This window comes from Tachysurus fulvidraco, chromosome 25 (genome assembly GCF_022655615.1).
Source record: "Tachysurus fulvidraco isolate hzauxx_2018 chromosome 25, HZAU_PFXX_2.0, whole genome shotgun sequence".
NCBI classification, from domain to species: Eukaryota; Metazoa; Chordata; class Actinopteri; order Siluriformes; family Bagridae; genus Tachysurus; species Tachysurus fulvidraco.
This window is the reverse complement of record NC_062542.1, coordinates 7,899,852-7,927,701: the sequence shown is the minus strand read 5'-3', so window position 1 is coordinate 7,927,701 and position 27,850 is coordinate 7,899,852. Positions and strand designations below refer to the sequence as shown.

Below are 27,850 nucleotides of genomic sequence, written 5' to 3'. Positions count from 1 at the left end.
TCTAAATGACTGTTCACACACAAAACAAAACATTTTCCTGTATGTACCTCCACTGCACTGTTGTCAGAAGTGACAGGTTTACTGTAGATGATGGCAGGAGCAGCAGTGATGCGTATGGAGAAGTCGGTCAGGATAGGAGTGAGGATTGCTCTCCTCTCCTGGTGCTTCTTGATGCTAAAAGCAGACACACAGATGCAAGAAATCCATCTTGAACTGTAGCCAGTATGAATACTAGAACATGCTTGAAAATATTGATTGGCATCAACAAATTAAAGTTTAATGGTTAACACTATCTACAAAAAAAGCAGCTATTTAATCACTGCAAGTTGCAAAGTGGTGTCCTCTGATGTTGCCAGTAGATGTTCCTACTGCTGATGGCCTTATTATTGCCACTAAATTTAAACATTCTAGAGAGAATATGTATATAAAATTTACAAGCGTACATATCCATCAAATTGTACAAAATGAAGAAGATGCAGTGTCTGCTACATGATCAACTGATTAGAAAGCTACATGAATACACAGATTTCGAAAAAAAAAAAGAAAAGAAAAAGAAAAAATAGTCAGTGCATGTTATATGATGAGTGGTGAATGAACTCCACATTTAAATGACATAATTATCAATAAAGTCATAATAGCTCCGCACAAAAAGAACATTTTACTGTAATACATGGATCTGAATCAGCTAAATAAGGGGACCTTCCAGCACAAACAAAATGCTAAAATATGGGCAGTGATACTGCATTTAATGTTTTGTTGAAGTATATACAAACTGTGGCCATGATTCCTGAAAGCTCCATGTTAACTGGCTAAAATATGAAAGACCTGCCAACCTGACAATCAACTATAAAGGTGTGGAATAGATGGTGTGAGTTTTACCTGCTAGCCATGTTCCACTCCAGTGCTGGATTCTGAGAACTTCTTTCACCTTCAGGTGGTGTGCTACCCTTCGTTCCTTCTCCCTGAGGCTGAAGCTGTCCCCATTGTGCAGTTCCAATATTGATGCTCTGGAGGTCGATTTGGTACTGTCGATCCTCAACCTCTGACCCTGGGTCACGCAGAACACCCAGATTCAATGCTCTTCTAAATAAATAAAAAAAGAGCAGGGTTAGTAGAGAAGTGATCAAAATGTAATAATGATTCTGATTAAATGATTCCCTTTCTTGCTTTCATCACAGAATATCAAAATGGGATATGCCCTTCTTTACTTCAGTAGGCTTGTTGGATGGCAGTCATTAATGTTTCCAATAGCAGTTGCTTAACAGTCACCAATTTCTTTGAAATACCTCTTCTCAATTTTTTGAGCATAGAGAAAGAATAGCAGCCTAGTCACTCAAGGCTGTGTAACAAGGAGCTAATGCAGCTTTTGGATGTTCTAAAGGCCCCAAAACCTTGTTTGTCCCTACTGTAGTGTCCATTTAACAATGATAAAAAGGTTTGATGAAAAGATAGGATGAAGCTCTATAGATATGGCTTACTAGGAAATCACAGTCTATGCCAACCACTTCACCAGATCTTAGCAAAGGCAGCAGTCTAGATGCCCCCAGCCATCATGGTCCCAATATGTGCACATAAACAGTGTGCACATAAACAGAACCTCTGAAAAAAAGTCTAAAACCCTGGAGGTGAGAGCAGATTGGCCAAAGACGGACCATTCGTTAAACCCAACATGGAAGAATTCTTGGTGGGAAGAAATGCTGTGCTACCATCTGTACTGACAAGAAGTGTGAGCTCCCAGTCTTGCCAAGTGTTGAATTTTCCTTCCACACAAAAAGCTGTCTTGTTGTGCCTCTTCTGCTATGTGGAACCCCAGTTGGAGCCCAGTTTATGACACAGCAAAGAAAATGGGGCATTGTCCTCAGGTGTGAATTTCCTTAGTGGCATCTTAAAATCAAAAAGTTCTCAAATATACTTGTGCCACTAAAGCCTAAGGCATTATTGTTCAGTGTGAGATATATGGATACCTGGCTCTTCATTTCAGACTTTCACAGAGCCCTCCAGTGTTTGTTAAATGCTATATAGTACTGCTAAACATCCATCTAGTAATGTATATACAGTAGACAATTTTGGAACCTTTGACAACCAGAAACCGAGGGACTGTCTGATGACTAGGGAACACATCATAGAGAAAGGCTCAGGCTTAAATAGAGCTTACCTCCAACAAGATGAGGTGTGGAATTCAAATATAATACTCGAGTTTGCACAAGATATCTGAAGCGGGTGTGAAGATACTCACCAGTCCACATACTGATGGACTACCAATGTCTATACTTAATGTTGTACTTTGGTTTGGTCATGAGATTTTGGAAGGGAGATTGAAGTATAAAAGCTTAATAGAAAGGTTAACAAACTGTGATGTTTAAAATGTAGGTTATTCAACAGGCGAATGCCACTGCAGAATAATGCATTTAATATAGATTGGACATTTAGAAAAATAAGCTAATATTGTAGAAAGATATTTCTAAGAAAGACAAAAGACCATTTTCACTGATGCATCCAAATATACTATAACCTATTTACCAATATGCAGTGTCATAAAACCTCAATTGCACTTTAAGAAAGTATCTGCATTAGCAATAACTGACATTTATCATCTTTATCCTTTTGGACATAAGGCAGCAGCATTAGCAATAAGCTATTTACAAAAACATAAAACAGTGATCACAGTATCCTGACAGTCCCAAATTGCAGTATAGTTAGTAATAAAAGAAATTTAGTGCGACATTAAATTATGCAATGTGTTTTGTAGCTGTAGAGCTAGCTAGCACAAGCAATTTCAAGTCCTAATGAACTGCATGCTGTTTGTTTTTCTTCAGTACTTTTTTTTAGCATTGTAAGTTATTGTAGATTTGTGTTTCACCAATCAATCGATTAAGTGAAATATAAACCAATCAATTGTATATACAATCATGCAGAGAAAGTAGAGAATCTAGTAGATAATATGGTGTGCATGTGGCACTCACTGATAGATGACCTTGTAGGGTTGAGTGTATGAGGTGTACTCACTGGTAGATATCTTTTCGCAGTATTGTTCGGGTGAGAGGATTATCTGCTTGAGGAGCCACGCAGACTGACCCTATCTTGAGGACAAGTGTGTCCTCTGTCTTCTCCTTCAGGTGAGAACCTGCATACCCACACAATAAATCATCAATCACACTCTGCAGATGTCTTATTAAATACATTATGAAGAATAAATCCAGATATTTTGGTGCTCACTGCTGTCCTGAAGGGGGCAGAAGACTCGGATCATATTGGTATTGACATAGATGAGTGGCAGACTGCTTGAAGAGAAGGCACAGCCCCTCATTGGCTGGCCAGCTGACCGGCAGTCCTTGAACGCCCATCTGGAAGGTGGAGGCGAGACTGTGTGGAACACCCGGGTTATGCTGGCCAGAAGGGGGCATGAGAGCACCAGGTCAAACGGCTGAGTAGTCAGCAAGATTTCGTGCAGATGCTGTGGGGAGCCATCAGACCCACCACTATTCAACCTCTGAGGTCCTGCTGTCTCCTGACGTGCTGTTAGTTTATGGAGGACATTGCAGGTCACAGCTTGGGTGTATGTCAGTGACAGAAAGCCATGAGGCTGCTGACATGCTTCCAAAGCCTTTGCTGCCATCTGTTCATCCAGGAAACCACATATAAGCCAAATCAAATGTCAATATGAGGCACCGAGACACAGTAAGACATGAAACAATTGAATTCAATATAGACAGTGAAGTTACACTAATATATAATCTGGATAAAGCTGAGCAACAACTATAATTAGCTGATATATTTCAAAGTTATTAGAATTTGAAGAGTTTGTGAGCCCTTATAAAGGTTCTGTATTTCTTTATGATTTGGTAAGTAATAAGATAATAAATAATAATTTAAAAGATTATTAAATTTATAGTCAAATCTGAGTAAAATCAACAAAGCTGAACAAAACCAGTAATTTCAGTCTTTTTAAATGCCCAAATATAGAATAAATATCTTGCATCTGCGACCTTTTATTTGTACAGTGAATATGCATGTTTGTACTGATGTTAATGTAAAATGCTGTGCCTTCTCTGAACAAATAGAAGGTCAATGATGCAACAGTGGTTGCAAGAAACATCACAAACTTTTCTTACATTTCTAACTTTCAGATATCCTTATGGCAAAGAGTTTAAGATGTAATGCTATTTTTTATGCTTACGTTATTATATAATAATATTCAGATTTTTGTTGTTCTTATACAAATTGATTTTATGTCCTAGGATTGCCAGCAATAAAACCAAAAAATGGTGTCAAACTACTCCTTAAATTACCTCCTTAAAAACTCCTGAACAATAAAATTAAAAGTAAAATTCCAATAATAATCATTATTAACTTCATTATCACCCTTGTGAAGGTTATTATTATTATTATTATTATTATTATTATTATTATTAATATTAGTATTGTTATTTTTGTCAAATTTCTCATACACAGATTTTGATACGATCTTGTAAAGGAAAAACAAAATTTCAAAAGATGAATTAGATGCTTATTAAGGAAACTGAGCATTCAGCAGCCTCCTGTACACACACAAACACACACAAATGTATGAGACTTGAATCTCGTACAAAACACAATAGATTAGCCAAAAGACTTAAAAACTGGCTGAAATGGTGTACAGCTCAACCTCAAACGTTCAGTCGTCGGTGTTTGTGAGGGTGTGGAGGCTGTTGTAAACTCTAATAATGTCAAAACAGAGGGGAGACAGAAGCGCTTACAGGAGAAAAGAAGGCAGAGAAGTGGCTGAAGGGGTCTTGGTGCTTGGCTTGGCGGAGCAGCAGGGTACGTCGGTTCAGTTTGTCTGTGCAGGACAGCAGCACCCCGCTACACACACCTGGCCACATGGGACCAGCCTTCCCACTAGAACCCCAATGCAAGGTTAGAAGAAAAAAAAAGGGGGGGGGAAGACAAGATTTTAATTCATTTGTAATAGAAGATGCCGAAAGGGACGGAAAGATGGAAAGACATCCACATGACAATTTCCACAGCAAAATGCTTACAACGGCCACCGGAGAAGTCGAATACAAATTTGATGTGATTTTAAGTGTGATTTTTTATTTTTATTTTATCCCTACATATTACGGTACTCAATAACGTGTAATCTGATTCTTTTCCTGACTCAGCAATCTTTACAGATCTAGTGTAGGAACACTCAAAATTTCTCCAAGACATCAGGCATTTTCTCCCAAGTGAAATGGGAGCCAATTAACATACAAGTCTGGAATCATCTCTGCAAAAGTTCTGACCTCAAATATTACTATTCCTTCTCATCTCTAGACTTCATGAGTGCTCTCAGATTCTGTCAAAGTAAATAGAGAATGCTTTGTGCTCATTAATATGTGTATTTTACAAAAGAATACTTAAAAGGTGTCTGCTTAAGATTAGGCCTGTATGTATATATTTAACAATCATATGGAAATGGTACTTTTTCCATCTGGATAAAAGAAGGCTGAAAAAATTTGACCTCAAAAGCAGAAATTGATTTTACATCTTTGTGGGCCTATCCCAATGAAAATAACATTAATGGTGATGCTGAAAGCCACCACTGAATGCCACTGCCAGTACTAGAAAGAAAGTGCAATTTTTTTGTCTTTACTAAGCAATTCTAGATTACAGTTGCTATAAAACTTCAACCCCACCTTGTTAAAATAAAAGGTTTTTGTTCTGTAAAAAATAAAATAAACCAAGATAAATCATGTCAGATGCTTTTCCAACTTTTTTTGTGAAATTGCAGCCAATATATTAAAGTGGAAAACAATAAGAATATTTTTTTTCGGGGTGAATAAAAATGTACAATAACCTGGTTGCCCAAGTCTGCACACCGTTTTATAATTAGGAATGTGTTCAGAATCAACCAATCACATTTAAACTCATTATAAATACTAATAATTATATAATACTAACAAGCAAACATGATGGGATTGTAAGCAGTATACACCACCATGTAAGTTTCAATAATAAGCAATACCACCCAGCTTTACCCAGAACCATGAGAATCAATCAGCAATCAATTACATGAACCATCTCAGCCAATCAGAGGAGGTACAGGGAGAACCACACAGGAGACAAAACATTGCAATGTATCTTTGGAACTTTCTGCAGTCAGTCTGCAGCACATTTGCAGTCTGTGCTTGGGACCAGCTCTGTAATACACACTGCTGCTTAAAATTGACCTTTTATGCTGCAGAATAACTGTGTCTGTTCCTCTGTAATGTCTTAGTTTAGCAGCATGTTCTGTAGCTGCAGGATCTCACCACTGCTTTCTCCTTGCACTGCAGAATCACGCCTTCAAAACAGTCAGCCTCACCTGGTCTAGAACATAAAGCCTATCTCATCACACAAACTCAGCACACATGCTCATCTACAACTTCGCACTTATTCATTAAAGCACTCCTTAAAATATTGAAGTCATGGAAACAGTGTTTAAAAATCTGTTTTCTAGCCAAACAATGCAACTCAAGTGAGCAACTAATACAAACACTGTCAATATAGTACATGATTCATTTTCTTTCACATACTCTATATTTCCCATTCTTCCCATGTGTCCTACCTGCTTCTGTAATGGTCAATGTTGAAGCTGCTCACTTTACATTTCAGTTTGGTGTACACGTCTTGCATGTCCACCGAGGCACTTAGATCCTCCAGTTCACCGAGCACACAGATCTCTGTAAACAAACACACACAACACTATCTGTAAATGTGTACTTTCTTTTTCCAATCACTATATCATTAGAAAGGCATGCTAAATTTACCTGAACATTCTAAGATAATGAGCAAATAGGCAAGGCCTCTGAACACTAACACCACATGGCCTGCATCGTTAATGTGTTATATGTGTAGATATTCAGTGATGGCACACTACAGACTGTCTCTTTTACCTGTCTTTGTTGTTGGGTCTGGAGCGAACAGTTTAACCGTCAGTTTGGGCAGCATCCATTGCATCCACAAGCTAACCTTCCCACTGGACCCACCAATTGTGCTCGTCTTCTGCTCTAGAGTTAGAGGCTCACAGAAGGAAGGGTCTTCACCAGTTGGCACAGATTCACCCTGAGTAACAGAGTCATTACATTTTCATTAAAATAACCCATATTTACAGTATGTATTTAGACAACACTGTAGGCTGCAGGTATTTCATCCTAATAGTATACGACTTTGTTAATTCTAGACTAACTCACCTCAGCTGTCAGTTTTTAACCCATCAACAATGCCAAAAGCACACATCACAATTAAGAAGCATTTGCATATTTACATTTATGGCAGATGTCTTTATAGAGAGCAACTTGTAGAAAGAAGTGCTTTGATGTCACCATCAATAAATATTCCCTGATACTTTTTTACTGGGTCGCAGACTAAAAATGTATGTCTAAAAGTCTAATTGGAGATAATATAGCAAAACAAATTGCTAACATAAGCACTTCCGGACAAGCTAGGTATTCCGGCCTGCTGTTTGGATATCTAAGTAAATGAAAATACATTTCACCACCTAGGTGCCCAAATAGAGTAGAGTCTTGATGCATGACATCCTTATACCCTGAGAGAGGCTGGAACCAGTCAAGCAATGCAAAGGAATCAGAGGGAGCGTGGTGCAGTGTGTGGTTTGCAAAGTGGGTGCTGGTCTGTTTTTGGCTTTGTTGTCAACCATCAGCGTTTTTAATCTGATGCGTACAGGAAAAGAAACCCAGTGTATAGATCACAGCAATGGAGTGGTGTGGGAAAACTTAGGAAATATACAATTAAGATAGAAACAGTAGAATGTTCAAGTCAGGAGACATTATATAACGAATCAGATTAGAACCAGGAAAAGACCATTTAGATCAGCATAGGTATTGAAAATTTACTTGGTTTACTTTGATTGCTTCACTATCTGACCCCACAGATCATTAACTCGATCAGGTGACACTTGAAGTCAAAGATCTGTTACAGACAGATAATGTAGCTCCACTTAAAAGAATATTAGAGGGAAAAAATAGCACCATGGTATTACGACCTCACAAACACCTTTAAACAGACCCCTAGAAAATTTGAATTTAATGGTGACAGCAAAGGAAAATTTATAGTATTTCAATTCTCTACAACATGATCAGCATATTTATCAGCATATCCACCTTGACAGATAACAGATTTCTAGATTTCTTTTTGAGGTTTTTCAAAGACAAAATTGAGAATATTTGACAGGTCATAGTATTAGCAGAGTATTAACTGAACATTAGATTACATAATGATGTAGAAATCAATAAAACCACTTCAGAAGAGCGATTCAAAACTTTTCTCCCATTAAACAGACCTAGTTACAATATGTGTATTTGATCACAAGGTCTCACACTACTCAGACAGATACTAGCAAAAGCAATCAAAAATCTATTCGAAATATTGCTTTTCTCTAGACATGTGCCAAAATTATTGACCCTTGTCAGCTGTCTAACTATAAGCCAATATCAAACCTCCCCTTTATCACCAAGATCTTGGAAAGTGTTGTAGTCCAGTTAGTCTCATACTTGCATTGCAATAGCATTCGTGCAATCTTTTGGTAAGAAACATGGCCTCGTCAGGTCCCGAAGCTGTGCTGGTTAAATCTGTAAATGGCTTACAACTGGTTTGTTTCCTTGCTTGTGTTGATTGACTTTCGATACCACAAGTGACAATATTCTTCTCAAAAGCTTAAAAAATGTTGATAGAGTTAATGGAACAGCACTTTCCTGGCTCAGGTCTTAATTTACTGATAATTATTATTTTCTAGATGCAACTCAAGGTGCAGACTTTCAGCTTTAATGTGAAGGTATTTATGTGACCACCCACACACAACCACCCCTGCAATGTAAGCAATAGGAGTAGGTGTGATGTGTAAGAGTGTGTGATGCATATATAACAGACCTCTGTGTGGGAGCCCAGGTCAGCTGAACGACTTAGGCTGCCGTTATCAGGAGGAATGGTGCCTGCACTACTGTGGAAGGGGGAGGCAGATCCAGCAGGTTGAGGAGGAGTTTCCCATTGAAAGCCAGATGCATGCCACAAGAATCCTCTTTTCTGTAGACAGTCCCAAATACTGCTCCAATTTAGAAACAGCTCATATAACAGTTGAACCTGAGAGTAGGAAAGATTAATTTATTAATTAATAAATGTTATGCATTTATTATAATTAAGCTGCATTAAGAATCCCTGGTTTGGACACATGAACTTAAAGTTTACCAAAATCCTTGTAAACAAGTCTAAAGTACTGAATGGTGCGACTAATGTTTCGCAGAGAAATCGTTTTCTCTGACTTCCACTTCAGGTAAGTTTAAATAAATCTAAAGTACAGCCTGCTGCTTAATTATAATAACGAACTGACTTACTATATTCACAGGTGGACTAAAGGTAATTGAATTTAATTGAGCTGAAATAAATATTACAAACAGTAAACTCTTTAGTAGGTTAAAATAACCCTGGTGTAAACGCTTGTGAAGATTAAAATAAGCCTGGTCTATGGTTGCTAGACTGTGTTCTTAAGTCCTTTTTTATTGACATTTCCTTGCAAAAGCCCATAAATGATCATAGTCAGTGATCAGATAAAGTCTAAATCCAAAACACTGCAAATTGATTTTATTACTGAGGAGATTTATTTACTATAGATTTACTATTAATTAACAAATAGGAGAATGATCATTAATAATTACAATTGATCTTACATGTTCCTGAAATGAAAGAGAAATTTACAACCATTCTAGAAAAGAATATTTCGACATTTTTCCCATTTTCAATGTTCAAGCAGCACATAATCTTCATTACAGAGAATGAAAGGAGAGAACAGAACTGAACGAGGGGATGTATAATAGATGGTAACTAAAAAGAAAGTGTGTATATAGAGTGTTATATATAAAGTTACGGCATTCATTTAAAATCTTTTTTTAAGATTTTATTTTAACATTCTACTACAATCCATTCCGCTATATATACCTTCTTCCTCTGTGCTAGTCTTGAACTGAACTTCAGCAAAGCACAGAAATTAAAAAAATAATAAGTAAAATAAGATCAACTGGAGGGGAGGTTATTAACAGTTTAGCTATTAAGTGTGGAATTTTGGAAAGTGTACCTGTGGATTGGAGACCTTCAGATAAAGTGGTTGCAGGTCTACATGCAGGCACATGATGAAGGCATGTCTGGAGTCAAGAGAAGCAGAAGTTGGCTGTAGTTTGTGGGAGGTGACGGCGAGTGTAGAGGTACACCCTACTGGTTCCAGGAGAGAGAGTGAGCGCTGATGGCCCAGCAATGTATATATGCTGAACTGGCCTACTGTTATTGTCCAGGGGAAAGCATCACCTACAGACATGCACAGAATCACATATAAAACACAACAAATCTATGCAACTTATTTCAATCAACAGTAGGGAACAAAGTGAAAACTGGCACCAGCTAGAGCTAAAGACTCAGATTTTTCCTAAGAGACTTACATTTTGGAAAAAACACAATTCATGCAATTACAAATCACAATCTTCCAATCAGCTCATTTTCCTTAATTCCTGAGATATCAAAAGGCACATCATACTAATGGAAAGTCCTGAAAGATCATAGACAGAACACACCCTGAATGCACCACCATGTGTGTTTTGTCTGCTTGAATGTACGTATGCATGTATGTATGTATGTATGTATGTATGTATGTACAGTATGTAATTGTGTGCACTGTTACTATGTAATCTAAATTAAATGTATGATATCTACAGCATGGTGGATTATTTTTGTACAAATGTGTGTTCTTCATACCCTCATCCAGTACAGGTTTTGGCACAGTGAAGGGAATCTCCTGTAAGGGCTCCATGTGCCTATGCCCAGCACTCATCACACTGACTTGGGGCAGACAGATTACAAGAGTCCCTGGCATGGAGGCTTGGCTGTGGTACCAGCTGCGCACAGTACCTGGGATATCACCACACACTATGGTGCAGGGGCATGGCAAGGTGTCCTTAGGTACAAATACACAGCAAGACTGCAGCTCCACCTGTGATTGGGGTCACATATACCTAAATTAATAAGACTCAGAAATGGAGAGAGAGCGAGAGAGAGAGAGAGAGAGAGAGAGACAATCAGCTTTTATGTTACCATATAAATAGTGTTCGTGTACCATCCTAAAATGTATGTTCTGTTGATTTCTAAACTAAAAAAATCATTCTGCAGGGAAATGACATTTTTTGCAGATATTAATGTCCCATTGCTGTTAATTTGATAAAACATTTTAAAGCTTGTTTTTTCACACTGAGGATTGTGAAAGTCTGTGAAAAACCTTCAAATAGTTGTAATAGCTGATTTCTTTTCCAGGATATTTGTTTGTCACCTACACACACTTCTAATCTAATTTCACCTGCTGATCCTAGAGTTTCATATACTTTTTTTTCCACTCAAAGGTGTGTGAACATAATGACATGCATGGAAATATTTGGAAACACGCACAAGCCTATATTGTACTTCTTACAGCTTCTACATTGTACAGCTTCTACTCATGCATATCTCTGAAATTCAGTCAACTTATCACATGCCCACAGATGAAGTTTCTGTAAGTGGTGTATGTACATGAGTGAGCACGGGAGGCATTGGGGCAGGTCTCTAAAGATAACCAGCAGCTGTTTATTTCTTATGCATTTAAAGTTAATATAAGTTTTTCTTTTTCATATTTAGTATTAAAGTGAGTTTGTGTGTGTTGTGTATAGTGAATTTTGGCATACAATCAGGGACAATGTATGTATTTTATGTGGATATTTGTTATGTATTCTCAGTTAAATGATGAAATGAAAAGTATCCTGGATTCGAGCTTGAACAAAAATGGAGTTACCAGAATCCATATTTTTGGTGTATGATTCTTTGGATTGCGTGTTCAGGCTATTGCAGACTCGATTCAAATCCAGGACAATGATAAAATGGAGTAAAAGCCTTCAAAAAGCATTTCACAGGAGGAAGCAGGGAAGGATGTGAATGTGTGAAGTGTTACTTCACATAGTGTTACTAAAAAAAAATCACATACCACTAACAATAATTTAAAAAAAAAAAAGTCTAGCTTTTAAAAAAATAAGCTTGATGAATTGCAGGCAAACACCTGCATCTTTGGTGATAACAGGAACACTTGCATGCCAGAACTGATGGAAACATGGCTCACTCCCCACAGGACCTGTGCTCCTCCATGGTGATTGATGGTTTTGGAGCACCACTTTGTTTAGACAGGGACAGGGAGGTTATGGAGAAAAATCAAATGTGGGGGACTTTGTTTACATCAAGCAAAGGAGGTGTACTAACATCACAGAAATAGAAAGGTTGTGTCATGCATACAATGAACAGTTTTAAATGTTGTTAAGTCCTTTTTATCTACCATGGGAATTCTCTCCGATATTCATTATAGTTGTATATATTCACCTGAAAGCGAAGAATATAACTGCTGCTTAAACTGTTGTAAATTTATATAAATTTTGACTACAAATATTATCCAGTATGTTACCTGTCATAAAAAGACACAACAAAATTCTGCTATAGTTCTATTAAAGGGCCCTATAGGATTGTTTTGATCGTAAGCACTAGAAAGCTTTTCTGACTGCTCTCAACAAATTTACAGATGAGGTATATGACCAGAAAAGATTACAAAGACAAGCAATTATGTAAGGATAAAATTTAGACAAGTGCAGCAATAATTTTAGATATTAGATGGATAAAGAATTTGCTTTTTACTTAGGATAAAGAATTTGCTGATTGATTTAATTTATTTTATTTATTTATGTACTCAGTCTTGCTTTTAAGTAATATAAAGAGGTTATATTTAAAACAATTAATTTTTTTTAATGGATCTAATCAATTTTGTTCAATTTCATTTACAAAAGGTTAATAGTCTATTTTGACATGCTAGCATGAAACAATGGGAGGATGCTACATGTGTGCTGAAGAGAAAAGTTCAATTCAATTCAATTTATTTGTATAGTAGTTTTAACAATTCACATTGTCTCAAAGAAGCTTTACAATAGTATAAAAACTAAAATTAAAAAAAAATTAAGTTTACAATTAAGTTACTATATATGTCAAACATCTATCCCTAATGAGCAAATCACTGGTGACGGTGGCAAGGAAAAAACACCTGAAATAATATGAGGAAGAAACCTTGAGAGGAACTAGGCTCAAGTGAACCCATCCTCATTTGGGTGACACTGGACAGTAATGAATGTCCTTTCTACAACAGTTTATAAGTGTGCAAACCAAGAGCTCCTGAGGAACTAATGGTTCAGTGCAAATTCACAACAGACTGCCAAAGTCTTCAAATGATCGCTGATAAACGCCGGACCAATAAGCTGACTGAGAGGTTTATTTGTGTAAGTGAGACATTTCAGTGCACTTTTCTCAGTCCCTTTTATTGTTCCTAGTATATGGAAACAAGTCATTATATAAAATTGAGTGATTTAGGTTTTAGACATTAGCTTTATTAGTTAAGAGTTTGAAAAAGTAGCTAATGTAGAGGTTTTTTTGTGTGTCAGATTAAGGATATTTTCTAACCCTCTGAAAATCATTAATACAGTGAGGAAAGAGTGCTGAGGATGCTTTTCTTTTTAAACTGTTTTTTAAACCCCTTGAGCATATATATGTATACCAATAATTGATGTAGCATGTATAAGATTATCAAGTTTGTTGATTACTCAGTAATCTCCAGGATCAGGAATTGAGGCATTGGTCTTATGGATGATATTGTGTCTTGGTACTGTATAGTACGTCCTTTCTTCAGTTACAAAAAAAGCACATAATGGTTTAATTAAGAAGGTCACCGTCTAGTTCCTTGATGACTACAATAAAATTCTCAGACATCAAACAGGTTAATGGTTATAAGTATTTAGGACTGGTATATATATATTTTTTTTATTTAAATGTTATAGCTGTTTTTAAAAAAGGTTAAACAAAGAGGGTAATTTTTATTTAATATTTAATGAATTTAAACACATTTATGGTTTGTTCGACTATAATGACCCTGTTTTAGGAAACATTTATCTAATCTGTGTCCACTTCAGATGGAGGCCCAAGCGTTTCTCAGAAGGTATTTTGTACTTTGGATAATCCCTTATGTACTGAGTTTCAGATGCTGCCCTAAAGTCGATGCCTTAGAGTACAAAGAGGTAAGACTAAAAGAATTAAATGGTCTTTTAACACTGTTCTTAACCCTGGGTTATTGTTATTCTAAACCCAAATTCTAATCCCGGTTAGAGAAAACGTTTTACACTTTCACCCTGGTCTGAAGCAAAATATCTTCCTCATTAATGCATGGCAGCTGCACTGACCAGTGTTACATAAATTTGCCATGGAAACTGACTTTCTGTAGCAGGAGATCCTATTTTTGGTTTTTGTGCTGCTCTGCCAAATATGAACACATTCATCTGTTTAAGAATGACTCAATTCTTAAAATAGAATAACTGATTGTGAAAATATGGAGCTGTAGGATAAAAGGTGAATTATGGAATGGCTTCGCCAGGTAGTTGTTTACCTGCAGCGTAAGACGCTTGACAGCATCCCAGGCCTGTGTGATTAGGTTCTTTATCCACTCCTCTGAAGATGATGCACACTCAGTTGCTGACTTTGTAATCTTCAGTGGAATAGAGAGAGGACGAGACTCTAAAGATACGCAGAGACAGACAAACAACATACATTCAGTCATTTGCTCCACCCAAACAAATTATTATTTTTTATTTAGGAGACAATGACTAAATGAATACACACTGATAGCTGCAAGGCAGAATATTGTGTGTGCCTTTTAGAATATGATATTGCATTTATGTCGAGGTTTTGTTTACTCAGGAAACAGACAGAAACAGATGAGGTAAGAACACGCAAATCAGAAAAGAAATAGAGAAGTAAAAAAAAAATGAGCTGAACATGAAAGAGGTAACGGGGATTGAGAATTAAGGCTGGGTGACGACCATTCACAAGGAAAACTATTTTTCTTTGCATCAAAGACATGACACATGAGGGTTAAAATTCCAGAAACAATCAAAGGGGGAAAAAAACACATGAGAATAATAAGGACACAAAAGAGGGAACAACCACTAACAAGACAGGGGCAGGGACAAGACAGGGGCAGAGACAAGACAGGAATCAATGCAAAAGCATGGCAAAGTAAATAAACAAAATAATGCAGAACATGGAGAACACACGCGGCACATGAGAGTTCACCGTCGGATCATGAGTGTTCGGGGGTCAGTATCAGCAAATTAAAACTATCTTACTCTGGGTACAAGCAGTATTTTTGCCCTGTCCCTGTAAAGCACCTGTTATGGTCTTTGTCTTCATCGGGCTGCTGATGTAGTCTGAGGCCTGATTGGAAAGCTGTTTGGCCAGTGGGGTACTAGCCACCGATGCTTCATCCTCCCTCATCTTCATCATCAGCATGGAACTACTACCAACAGTCTGCACCAGAGTGAGCAGGATAAAACAGAATTTTTGCACATAAAAGCAGAAAGGCTTTTCTAAAAACACAATAAGTAGTAACACACAGTAACAGACTTCAAAACCATATTTTCGTACAGGGGTCCTATAACACTGTCATCAGCCTAATGTCCAGATCATGGGACTCAATTGCACACGTTTTGCACAAAGTAAAATTTGTTTTTCATTTAAAATTCATTAAATTCACACATGATGACAACATGTTTTAAAGAATTGGACATTTCTTAGAAATACAAAATCAAAATGAGAAATATCTCATTTAGGTAACTATTCAGAACCCTGGCTAAAGACAAAAACACAGTGGTCTCTCTTACTATAAAACTGGAATAGCTTTAAACCAAACCACCAGGACCCTTCTTAAAACTGACTGTCTTTCTAAAGCAGGCTAGAGAGGCCCTGTGTTAAGGATTTAACCAAGAAGCCTATGACCACTCTAACAGAGGGTCAGAACTCTTCCACAGAGTTTGGAGAACCTGCTGGAAAGACCATTAGTATAGTCCACCAACCAGGTCTTTATGATAGAATGTCCAGACAGAAGCTACTCCTAAGATAAAAACATACAGCAGACCCTAAACAAACTGTAAGAGCATGAGTATAAGGATTCTCTTTTCTGATGAGACAAATTGTATTCTTTGGGCTAAACTACAAGGCCCATGTCTGACAATCCACTGGCTATTATAAATCCTTTATACTAAAGCACAGTTGTGAGTGCATCATGCTATGATTTTATTTCATTTTTTAGGTTTTTTTTTTTGAAAAATTTACAAACATTCCTAAAAACTCGCATACCTAACTGGAAACATGTCAGCCGTGATATGCACCTAGAGCAGGTAGGGTTAAGGGCCTTGGTCAGAGCTGAAAACCTGCTGCTTGGCAGCAGTGTGGCTTGAACCCCAACGTGTTCAGTAACATCATAATGGCCTGATCAAAAGGTAAGCAAAATCTATCGTTTACTATTCTTTTGACAGCCACACATGTCCACGTCATAAAAGGAGAAAATAAGAAGCTCATCTTTTAACATATACTTCAATTCCCATCATTCTGGATGAGTTTGTCCACCACTGCTGTAGACTTGCTTAAAAGGGAAAAATTCAATTTTTAAAGTTCTGAATTTTTATATTTTTGTAAAGCTTTATGGACCTGACTGTGTATGTGTATGTGTATGTGTATGTATATATATATATATATATATATACACACACACACACACAAACACACACAGTGTAAGAACCCCTACCTGTTGTGTCTGTCTGCTTGTCGTGGGTCTCTGAGAATGGTACAGCAGCCAAGTGGACAAAACAGGATCGACATTAATAGCAATGCCCTGCACACTGACAAGTAGTACGGCACCTGCAACATAAAAATAAACCACAATTTAATATTATCCAAACAACACATAATGTCTGTGTGTTTGCAAGAATCATATTCTGTACAAGTGTCTACACAATATGGGTAACCAAACTCCCACTCCCCACGAGAATATTTGGTATATTACAATCTTTCAGTGAACATCTGTGTTTTCCCCGACTGATATTACTCGAGATTCCTTGTTCTTTTGTGGCATTATGTCAGCAGTGGACCTGATTAGTCTTGCTTGGGTTTAGTCAATACACACCATGACTATGATAAGTGAACAAAGATAATTAGCTCATTCAAGTACAGGACAGGACAAAGTACAAGAATTCAGACAAAGAAGGTGTTAAAATGTACTATGAAGCATGCTGCTTGTGTTTGATTTCTTACACTGAATCACAGTCACTTCGGAGACACAAGATCGCACGTAGCTTCGGGGGGAAGCGGAACACGTGCAGATTGTTAGCTCTGTAAGATCTATAAATTCTAATCAGAAGCACCTGACAGAAATACATGTAGGAGAGAGAGGGAATAGATGCATGATGACAAATGAAAATGTGTACACCAGGCACCACAGTCAGTTGTTTATCCATTACTAAAACTATAAACTATAAAATTATAAACTACTAAAACTAAACTAAACTGTTCTGCAAATGTACAGAAAAATAAACTAGTTACTATTAGTCAACAAAAGCCAAATTATCATAAAAGGAAACGCTTGCTAGGTTTGTTTTTGTTCAGCGACTATGTCAGGAAAAAAAACCCTGAAAAATGTGGGATGTTGGTTTTTATTGTTATTCAGTAATTTATTCCAAATCCCAAAGTGCCCAAAAAATTATCCAGTGTACATACCTACAAATTGCCACAGGGGGGCAGTAATATTATAAAGTACAAGACACCTCATTTTAATGCCTGAGACAGTTATCCTTGAATTGCATGAGGACAACCATTTACTGGCGTTCTCAGCTTGGTTAAATTGGTCTTCATAATGATACAGATTCTGTGTTCATCTGCTCGAATGAACAGCATGTTATGAGAATTTTTACTTAAATGCACCATAAAAAAAAACTTCACCCTGAATGAAATGTCAATGGATCAAATTCATTCTGAAACACACATATATATTTAATTCTTACCGAGCGGTCCATAACTGATTCCTATCTTTTTTTGGTGACAAGATCAAGGAACACAAGAACAGTGCAATTAAGGTTTTGCTTGCCTGCATATCACATGCATTTGTAAAGTTCTCCACAGGCAATATGTCAGAATTCCTTTTTATCACCTAAATAATAAAGCAGTGGTAATAAAATAAACATTTTCTCACTAATTCTCACAACCTACACATTATGTTAACGCTCTCTTTGTCTGTTCATTGGGGGAAAAGACAAAGACTTGAGTAGGCTGGTACGGAGACAAAACTGGTTATAAGAACATCAATTTTGTTGGCCATCATTTTTAAAATGTTTTTTTTTCCAGTCAGGAAGCAAAAGTGTATGCAACAGACCAAGTATTCTTAAAAGCACAGAAATTTAATGCAGACTAAGAGGTAAACATCAGATCATCATTGTTTTAGGAAGTCAGCCTTTAATGCTTTTAGGAAGTCAGCCATAGTACAGTGCTCCTGAAGCTCAGAGTACAAGGAGTTAAGACTTGCTAAAGCTGTGATTTCAACTCAAGCCATTCCTTCAACCCAGGCCGAGCTAAATCTCAAGGCTTCAGCATGCTATGCATTCCTGTGCTGGAGTGATTGTGAACACTTAAAACCGACAGTAATTGTTCATAAGCACTGAAATACAAACCACACATGCACCAGTCAAACACTTTCACCCCAAACATGGGTCATAAAGCAGCTGCACACAAAGCACAGGACTAGTAGTGCTTCTGTTATTATAACTAGTGGTTCTGTTTGGAGCAAAAAAAAAAAAAAAAATTTGGTAAAAGATTTCAGCATTTGGAGTATGTGGTATGTTTGTACTGCTGATAAGACTTCCTAAAGTAAAGAGGAAGAACCTGATTTATGATGACCCAAAGACTATATAAAATCATCCCTCAGGTTCTCTTTGCCCTGCTATACAACAAGTGTGTGATGAGTCCTACTGAATCCTGTAGTCTGTAAACTACAGATAAAAAGTTTTATACATACACACACACATGCATGCAAACTCACACGGACACACACTAAGGAATTAGACCTCTCAATTTTCCTCCAATCCTTAATGCTCTCAATTTCTAACAACTTTAATCATTTATGCAGAGACAGAGAAATGAGAAGTCATAGCAGGATCATTATCATACATTAACACAAGCGGAGACAAACTAAGAGAGCAACACTCAACCTTGCACCTGAAAGGGGAGTTAAGCTGCAGTCTTTCTCTTACCACACACTGCAGAAGTATACAATAGCATAAGATCTCATTGAGGTCAGTAGTGAGTGTGTGTTGTGTGCTGGGCTCAGAGTAGTTACAGTTTCTTAAAGTGTATGCTAAGATTTTAAGACGCTGGGTGTGTGTATGTTTGGTGGGAGACAACCTGTTTTTTCCCCCACCACCCTCTCCTCCTCTCCTGTCAATCAATCCCGTCATTCAGTTGTTTATCTATTTGCTACTTTTACCCCTCCCTCTTCAGCTTCTTCTCTTTGCATTTGTCTACTCAAGCAATCTTTCTTTTACTTTTGGACCTATAACCCCAGTCCAAATATCAGATGTTCCTTTCACATAAATACAGTGTATCTTTCCAGTTCCACTGAATCAGACAGACACGTCAGTAGAAAGGTGCATGTGATGGTGTGGCAGGTAGGTAGATGCCTGAGATGAGAGAGTTCCCCAAATGTGCATGCATATCTTTCCCAAACAGGGTCATTATACTACGACCAACCACTAAAGATTATTCCCACTAAAGACTTTGTTTCTCAGCTCATTAGCTGTGCCTCCCCAAACTGTTCTGTTGAGGGGGAGAGATGAAAGATTATGAGAATGTCTAGCCCTGACTGGGCAACAGGCAGGCTCCCATTCATCCTACACTTTATTTTGTTTTTACATCTTCGGTCAACCATGGAGACACCAATTTGTTTGGCTACTAGCACAGAAAACTACCCTTCTGGGTGATGAGTTCATCTTAAATGCAGTTATCTGTTACCATGAATCAGTAACAGGATTAACGATAGTGATTTTCCCTGATGTAAGGGGAACACTGAAAATATACTCTCTATGCAACAATATTACTCAGAACCTATAACAAAAAGGGAAAAATAAATAAATAATAAATAAATAAATCACATGTATTGCTACAGTAAACATTTCAAATGAAGCCTGTACTCTATCAATCATGGACGTAGGTTTCTTTTCTGTCACACTTACAATCCCATCCAAAAGTATTAGAACTGCAAGGCCTATACAATTAACACATGGATTTCAGATCAACAGAAGAATTTAAGCCCACCCATTATTATATATATATATATATATATATATATATATATATATATATATATATATATATGTGTGTATATAGTAGTGTGTGTGTGTGTGTGTGTGTGTGTGTGTGTGTGTGTGTGTGTGTGTGTGTGTGTGTGTGTGTGTGTGTGTGTGTGTATTTTTTTTATTTTTTTTAATGCTCAAAAACAATAGAGCAAGTGACAGACAGGTTCATCTTCTTGCCCAGATATGCCCTGTTAGACTGTTGACTGCCCTTGGTTCTGACAGTGAAAATTGTATTCATAACCAGAATGGATAAACATGAAGACCACAGCGCTATCTAATTGAGGAAAAACAGGAAAATCTATCAAACATATTGCATAAACATTGGGCATAACCAAAAAAAGAAATGCATACAATATTATTCAGAGAAACTCTGCCAAAAAAACATAGGGAAATAAAAGACTAAGGTTTTATAGTGGCTATGTTAATCTCACCAGATGTTATCCCAACTGCATAGAGAAAACTGAAGGGAGAAAACTCTTAAAACAAGCAGCAACTGAAAAAAAACTAAAGTACAAACCTGGAAAAAAAATAAAACACCAAAAAAAATGAATGAAACAGTCGTTGGTTTGCTGGCTTGATGCAGTTCCTGTAAGTGTTATTAAATTTAAAGATCGTTCCAGTACTTTTGAAAACTGGGTACACAAAAGGTGCCCTATTACACTTTATTTAACATATTCAGATGTAAATGTCAAGCAACGATGAATGAAAGCTGAAATTCTGATCTATTGTCTCATTTATATTTTGATCTCAAAATAAATGACTTGTGTATAGTAAAAACAAACAAATTGGCCTTGACAGTCCACAATACTGTTAGAAGAGATTAGTAGTCTTGACCATATAATTGTTATCCTAATCACTAACCATTAACCATTCACAATGAACTGCCCTTAGCATGCCCCTTGGTTAAGGTACCGCTATCTGTAAAGTGCTGTAAAAAGCCTACTCTACTGTATTATGTTCTGTTGTAACAGGTTATTTTGAAAAAAAAAATGCAAAGTAATTAAATTTTACATATGTGAATATTGAATCTAATATAATTCAAGATATTTTATAATGCAAAACACTATTTAGAATATTCATTGTCATGGCTTCAACAGTAAAAAACACCTTTGAACCAAGGAGTCACAAAGATAACGTGATCACGACATATTTAAACTGCTAATAAGTCAGAATTTACTACATAAAGTTAAGTCTTTGGTGCACTTACACCAGCTGAGAGTCTTTGTGACACATGAAGAATTAATTACACCTAAAAACTACCTGAGATGATACGAGGAAGAAACCTTGAGAGGAACCAGGTTTAGAAGGGAACCTCATCTTCATTTAGGTGACTACAGTAAACAGTGTAAATGTAAATAATGTCCTTTCTACAACAGTTTATAATAGTGCAACCCGAGAGCTCCTGAGGAACTAATGGGTCATTGTAAACTCTGAGTTCAGCACAGACCTGATTGCTGATGAAGACCAGACCATACCGCTGACTGACAACAATGGTTTAAAAGAAGGCACGCCAGTCCCCGGGCGGCTTCATACACAACAATCCCATGAGACACTGGCTGACCATGCAGATCAATCCCAGGCAATAGTCTAAGCTATTGTATGTATCTGTTTTGTAACGTACTGTATTGTCTCGTCTTGCACTGTTTGAACACTATGCACTTTATAAATGGATAAATCAAGCATCCAGCAAAGAAAAACAAGATTATCACAACACAGTAACACCCCCCCCCCCAAATATCCGCAGCAGTTAAACTATAAGCAAGAGACATTGTACTCAATGTCCAATGTAATTTAAAAACCTAGAGCAGTGAGTGCTAGTGCAGCTACAAGCAATTCTGTGCAACACTGGGGTGAAAGCTGCACAAGTCAGGTTAAAAAATATCCAGTAGCAGCAAGTAAAGATTTTATGTAGCTCTGTGTTGTTTTATGTAGCACCACGGTCCTGGAGAAACATAATTTCTTTTCACTACGTACTGTGTCAGCTATACGTGGTCAAAATGACAATAAAAGCTTCTTGAGTTAACAAGCAAGTGATCATTCTAAAGGCTATAATCTGTGGAATCCTCATAGCAGGCTCATGTTTTATAAAGTTAAATGGCTGACCCAGAAAAACCTCTTGCATCTCTCGAGTCACAATGTAAGTTCCCAGTAAAGGCTGGCAACAGTGTTTAGCTTGCTAGAACCATTACAAGGCTTCAAAACACTCCTCACAGATTCTCACAAAGTCAACTAACAGGCCATCATTTAAACCAACAAACATTAACCTTGTTGTCTCAGCTTCTGGGAGGTACTGTCAGACATGCTCCATTTAAGACACAGTGACCCATTCTGCACTGTTATTTTACCCTCACCTCTGTGGAGATACACAAAGAGAGACAAGAAGGGTGGAAAAAAGGTTGTCTGACTAGACAATAAAAAAAATCCTTACCATTAAGTATGTAGTAAGAGCAAAATTAAATGCAGAAAAAAAGGCGAAGAGCAAAAGAGCTACATCTACAAAACTCCACCTAGGCTGAAGGCCAAGAAAACAGTTCACTTAAAGCGTGTTTCATATTCCGAAGTGAACAGGGATCTGAACAGGGAAGACTGCAAGACATCAGACTGCTGAACAAGTGCACAAAATTCACCTGAGCAGGGAAGTGGGACTAATTCTCAAGAAGACACAGTTTAACCATCGTAGTCAGTGTCAGCTTTATATGAACTGGAGTCTGGCAGTCTAAACATGTTCCACTAGCCGAGAGTCAGGCATGGTGTTTTCCTAAAGAGACCAAAAGCTAACAAACATCATTGACTTGTTAGCTAGCTGCAGAGTATATGATTAGTTCAGGATGTAATTGATTTTCATTTAGCATAAAATCAATATTGATTAATGGATCATAGCCTTAAAGAAAAGGTGTCTCACAGGCATGCTCAAAAGCACAAACATCACATGCAGAAAAGTGCTGTGTTTAAAGCCGTTATAATGACGAACAACTTTGAGAGTTAACAATGCTTGATGAAATGTATAGATGTAAGGTTGAGGTCTGTCGGGTGTTGTTCATTACTCTGTGCTTTTTCTTCCCACATCCTACCCTAGGACCAACAATCTACTCTTTAAAAAGTGGCTAAAGAGGTTTAATAAGGTTAGAGACAAAAAAGGGTCTCACTTTTCTACAGGCCATGACGAATAATTAATGTATGTATGATGATTAAAGTGTCGATGAGGTCTTAGCTTAGGCTGGGTCCTGTGGACATTTGAATAAATGGTATAGTTTTAAGAAAGAAGATAAATCATGGCATTGCAGCTGCTCTTGCCCTTGATTTGCTTTCCTCCCCTTTTTTTCCAGTAATTATAAACTCACCATTCCTATAAAACTCCCACTTCCCTTCTTTTATTTTAACAAGGTCTCAAGAACACCTGCACATCAGGAGAGCAATGCTGAGTTTGCCCCAAGTCCTGCTAGATATTCATGTAATGACTTCAGCATTGTTGATTTTGTAAAAACATTTTATATTTAAACATTTACTTGTAACTGTTACAGAAAGTGTCTAGCTAGCATTAGATTTTGAGTGAACAGTGTAGAAACTACCGCATATTTGAAAATCTGTTCCCCACTGTAACTGGACAATTGGCTGCTCAGCTGATCAGTGGTTGGCTGTGTGTTATTTCCTCATTATTTCACTTACAGGTTAGCAGATAAAAGCTCTCGTGATGATGAAAGTGTGGCATTTGTACTTGGAATTGTCCTGTTAATGTACAGGACTTCAAACAAAGTACAGTAAATAAAGCAGGAATTTTAGCAGCATATTTAAAGTGTTCATGCATTTCATGGAGGTGCACTGCTTTAATTTTGACAAACCACATTAGAAATGTATTATGTTTTAATTATATTGTGTGTATATATATACATACACACACACACACACACACACACACACACACACACACACACACACACACACACACACACACACACACACACACACACACACATTTTGCACATATTCATGTATATAAATATATACATACAGTGTAGCTTGAAAGTAGCTTGAACCCTTTAGAATTTTTTTTATTCAGGAAAATGTTCCAATATTATACATCTGTGAGAGGCAAAAGTATGTGAAGCTCTAGGATTAGTATTTCATTTCAAGGTCAAATTAGACTCCATCTGATTTTTCAGTCAATGAGATGACAATCAGGTATCTGTGAGTGTCCTGTTTTATTGAAAGAACAGAGATGCATCAAAGTCTGATGTTAATGACACGTTTGTGGAAGTGGATCATGGCAAAAACAAGGAAGATTTCTGAGGACTTCAAAAAAAGTCATTTTTGCTCATTGTGCTGGAAAAGGATTTAAAACAAATCTATAGACAGATTTTGAACAAATGCAAGAAATTTAAGACCATTGTCTCCGTTCACAGAAGTGTTCAACCAAGAAATATCACTCTAAAAGAAAGATATGGAATAGTCTGTTGGGTCAGAAAGGAAACCAGGATAACTTCTATGTAACTAAAGGACTCTTTAGTTTGGGTAAAGTTAATGTTTGCAATTAGAAAGCCTCTACTCTCCAAAAAGAACATTGCTGCCCATCAGATGTTTGCTAAAGATCATGTGGCTAATCCAGAGGACCATTAGAAAAATTATTTGTGGACAAATGAGACCAAGATAGAAATTTTGGTTTAAATGAGAGCCATTATATTGGGACAAAGAAAAAATTTGCATGCCAGCATAATAACCTTATACCTTCTGTGAAACATCATGCTTTGGGCCTGTATTGCTGCATCTGGGCCAGAACAGCTTCCCGTCATTGATAGAACAATGATACAGAATGATGGCAGTGAATTCTAAATGAAAATGGCATGACATCTGTCCATGAACTGAATCTCAACAGGAAATGGGTCATACACCAAGACAAGCACGCAAGTCTGTCTACCAAACACTGACTAAAGAGTAACAAAGATAATGTTTTAGAATGGCCAAGTTAAAGTCTTTACCTCAATTGAAAAGTAATGTTATGGAATGCCCTGAAGCAAGCAGTTCATGTGAAGATACCCATCAAAATCCCAGAGTTGAAGCTGTTCTGTACAATGGAATGGGATTCTTCCAATTCTTCCCAGCTGTTGCACAGGACCGATCAAAAGTTACCAGAAGCTTTAGTTAGTTATTGCTGCACAAGGGGATCACAACAGATACTGAAAGTTTCACATACTTTTGCAAGTCACAGATATGTAATACTGGATCATATTTCTGAATAATTAAATTGAAGAAACATTCTTTTTTTTGGCTCATTTGTTGGATTACGTGGACCTTGTTTACTTTTAGGACTTGTGAAAACTGACAAAGGACAGAAAATTTGATGATGTTTTGGGTATATAAATATAGAAATTGGGTATATACAGTGGGGCAAAAAAGTATTTAGTCAGCCACCAATTGTGCAAGTTCTCCCTCTTAAAAAGATGAGAGAAGCCTGAGGCCTCAATAACAAAAGTTCGTCCCAATACTTTGCTATATACCCTTTGTTGGCAATGACAGAGGTCAAACGTTTTCTGTAACTCTCCACAAGGTTTTCACACACTGTTGCTGGTAGTTTGGCTCATTCCTCCATGCAGATATCCTCTAGAGCAGTGATGTTTTGGGGCTGTCGCTGGGCAACACAGATTTTCAACTCCCTCCAAATATTTTCTATGGGGTTGAGATCTGGAGACTGGCTAGGCCACTCTAGGACCTTGAAATGCTTCTTACAAAGCCACTCCTTCATTGCTCGAGAGGTGTGTTTGGGATCATTGTCATGCTGAAAGACTCAGCCACGTTTCATCTTCAATGCCCTTGCTGATGGAAGGAGGTTTTCACTCAATCTCACGATACATGGCCCCATTCATTCTTTCCTTCACACGGATCAGTCGTCCTTGTCCCTTTGCAGAAAAACAGCCCCAAAGCATGATGTTTCCACCCCCATGCTTCACAGTAGGTATGGTGTTCTTTGGATGCAACTCAGCATTCTTTCTCCTCCAAGCACAAGTTGAGTTTTTACCAAAAAGTTCTATTTTGGTTTCATCTGTCCATATGATATTCTCCCAATCCTCTTCTGGATCATCCAAAAGCTCTCTAGCAAACTTCAGATGGGCCCGGACACGTACTGGCTTAAGCAGGGGGGCACGTCTGGCACTGCAGGATTTGAGTCCCTGGTGGCGTAGTGTGTTACTGACGGTAGCCTTTGTTACTTTAGTCCCAGCTCTCTGCAGGTCATTCACTAGGTCCACCAGTGTGGTTCTGGGATTTTTACTCACTGTTCTTGTGATCATTTTGACCCCACGGGGTGAGATCTTGCATGGAGCCCCAGATCGAAGGAGATTATCAGTGGTCTTCTATGTCTTCCATTTTCTAATAATTGCTCCCACAGTTCCACATTTCTTCACACCAAGCTGCTTACCTATTGCAGATTCAGTCTTCCCAGCCTGGTGCAGGTCTACATTTTTGTTTCTGGTGTACTTTCACAGCTCTTTGGTCTGGTAGTGGAGTTTGGAGTCTGACTGTTTGAGGTTGTGGACAGGTGTCTTTTATACTGATAACGAGTTCAAACAGGTGGCATTAATACAGGTAACGAGTGGAGGACAGAGGAGCCTCTTAAAGAAGTTACAGGTCTGTGAGAGCCAGAAATCTTGCTTTTTTGTAGGTGACCAAATACTTATTTTAACACGGAATTTACCAATTAATTAATTAAAAATCCTACAATGTGATTTCCTGGATTCTTCCCCCCATTCTGTCTCTACAGTAAAAAAAAAAAAAAAAAAAAAAAAAAAAAAAACCACAAAACTACAGTAAAAAAAACCACACAAAGTGGCACAGACAGAGAGAGACACACAAACGGAGAGAGAGAGCAAAAGTGAGAGAGAAAGAGAAAGAGAGAGAGACATGCACACAAAGACACACAAACACAGACAAAAAGGTCAATTTAGGTTCATCTGGTGTTGCCATGTAAGAAACAGGAGAGAACGGAATATTGTATTGTCAAGGATAAACATGAAGTAATGAAAGCACCATGTGGCCTGATGTCTGTAAAAAAACAATGTTTCAAAATGTGCTGCTTGAATACTTCTGTGATAAATAAATACACTGTGTTCCAGCCTTCAGCTCCTTGGTTGGGTCAACAGGAGTTTGGGGAGGGCACAATTTCCATTTTCTAAGTAAAGTGGAATTTCTTTTTAATTCACTTGTAAACAATTAGATATAAACCATATGGACATGGTGGAATTCAAAGGAAGCCCAATTTTTTTGAAGTGCCTTGCAGAGTTGTAAGTGAGAGAAGAGGAAAACACTGATGAAATCTGGAAATTATTTATATGTCATTTCATGGTAATTCAACATAATCATTTGTATAATATGTTGAGGTTTAGTTCAGGAAACAGCAGGGACAGACAGAAAAGAGGTTAGAAGAGAAGAAAATTAAGCTGGATTATTATATATGGAAAAATGAGATCAGAAAAAAAGGGATCCAAAAACATCTGGCTTCTTTGGAAAGGGTCCTTTTCAACAAATAACACAGTGTAGTGGTAATGAAATAGGTTTATATTAAAGATCATATAAAA

The 27,850-nt window shown here is 37.4% G+C and overlaps 1 protein-coding gene across 4 annotated transcripts in view; it reads right to left on the bottom strand.

The window, feature by feature from the left end:
- The window catches only part of LOC113659627 (vacuolar protein sorting-associated protein 13B), a 92,229-nt gene that overhangs the window by 34,454 nt on the left and 29,925 nt on the right, over nucleotides 1-27,850 (bottom strand). For 2 of the 4 annotated variants that reach the window (XM_047808431.1, XM_047808432.1), the window contains exons 21-33: nucleotides 16,691-16,803; nucleotides 15,276-15,414; nucleotides 14,495-14,622; nucleotides 10,759-10,993; nucleotides 10,088-10,314; nucleotides 8,890-9,099; nucleotides 6,897-7,065; nucleotides 6,569-6,683; nucleotides 6,273-6,330; nucleotides 3,217-3,616; nucleotides 3,007-3,124; nucleotides 880-1,083; nucleotides 48-174 (exon numbers count right to left, since the gene is read on the bottom strand). In XM_047808431.1, coding sequence (XP_047664387.1) covers nucleotides 48-174; nucleotides 880-1,083; nucleotides 3,007-3,124; nucleotides 3,217-3,616; nucleotides 6,273-6,330; nucleotides 6,569-6,683; nucleotides 6,897-7,065; nucleotides 8,890-9,099; nucleotides 10,088-10,314; nucleotides 10,759-10,993; nucleotides 14,495-14,622; nucleotides 15,276-15,414; nucleotides 16,691-16,803 — 2,243 coding nt within the window. Of the gene's footprint in view, nucleotides 1-47; nucleotides 175-879; nucleotides 1,084-3,006; nucleotides 3,125-3,216; nucleotides 3,617-4,736; nucleotides 4,879-6,272; nucleotides 6,331-6,568; nucleotides 6,684-6,896; nucleotides 7,066-8,889; nucleotides 9,100-10,087; nucleotides 10,315-10,758; nucleotides 10,994-14,494; nucleotides 14,623-15,275; nucleotides 15,415-16,690; nucleotides 16,804-27,850 lie in introns of all 4 variants that reach the window. The other 2 variants (XM_047808430.1, XM_027172516.2) reach the window with 1 other exon arrangement.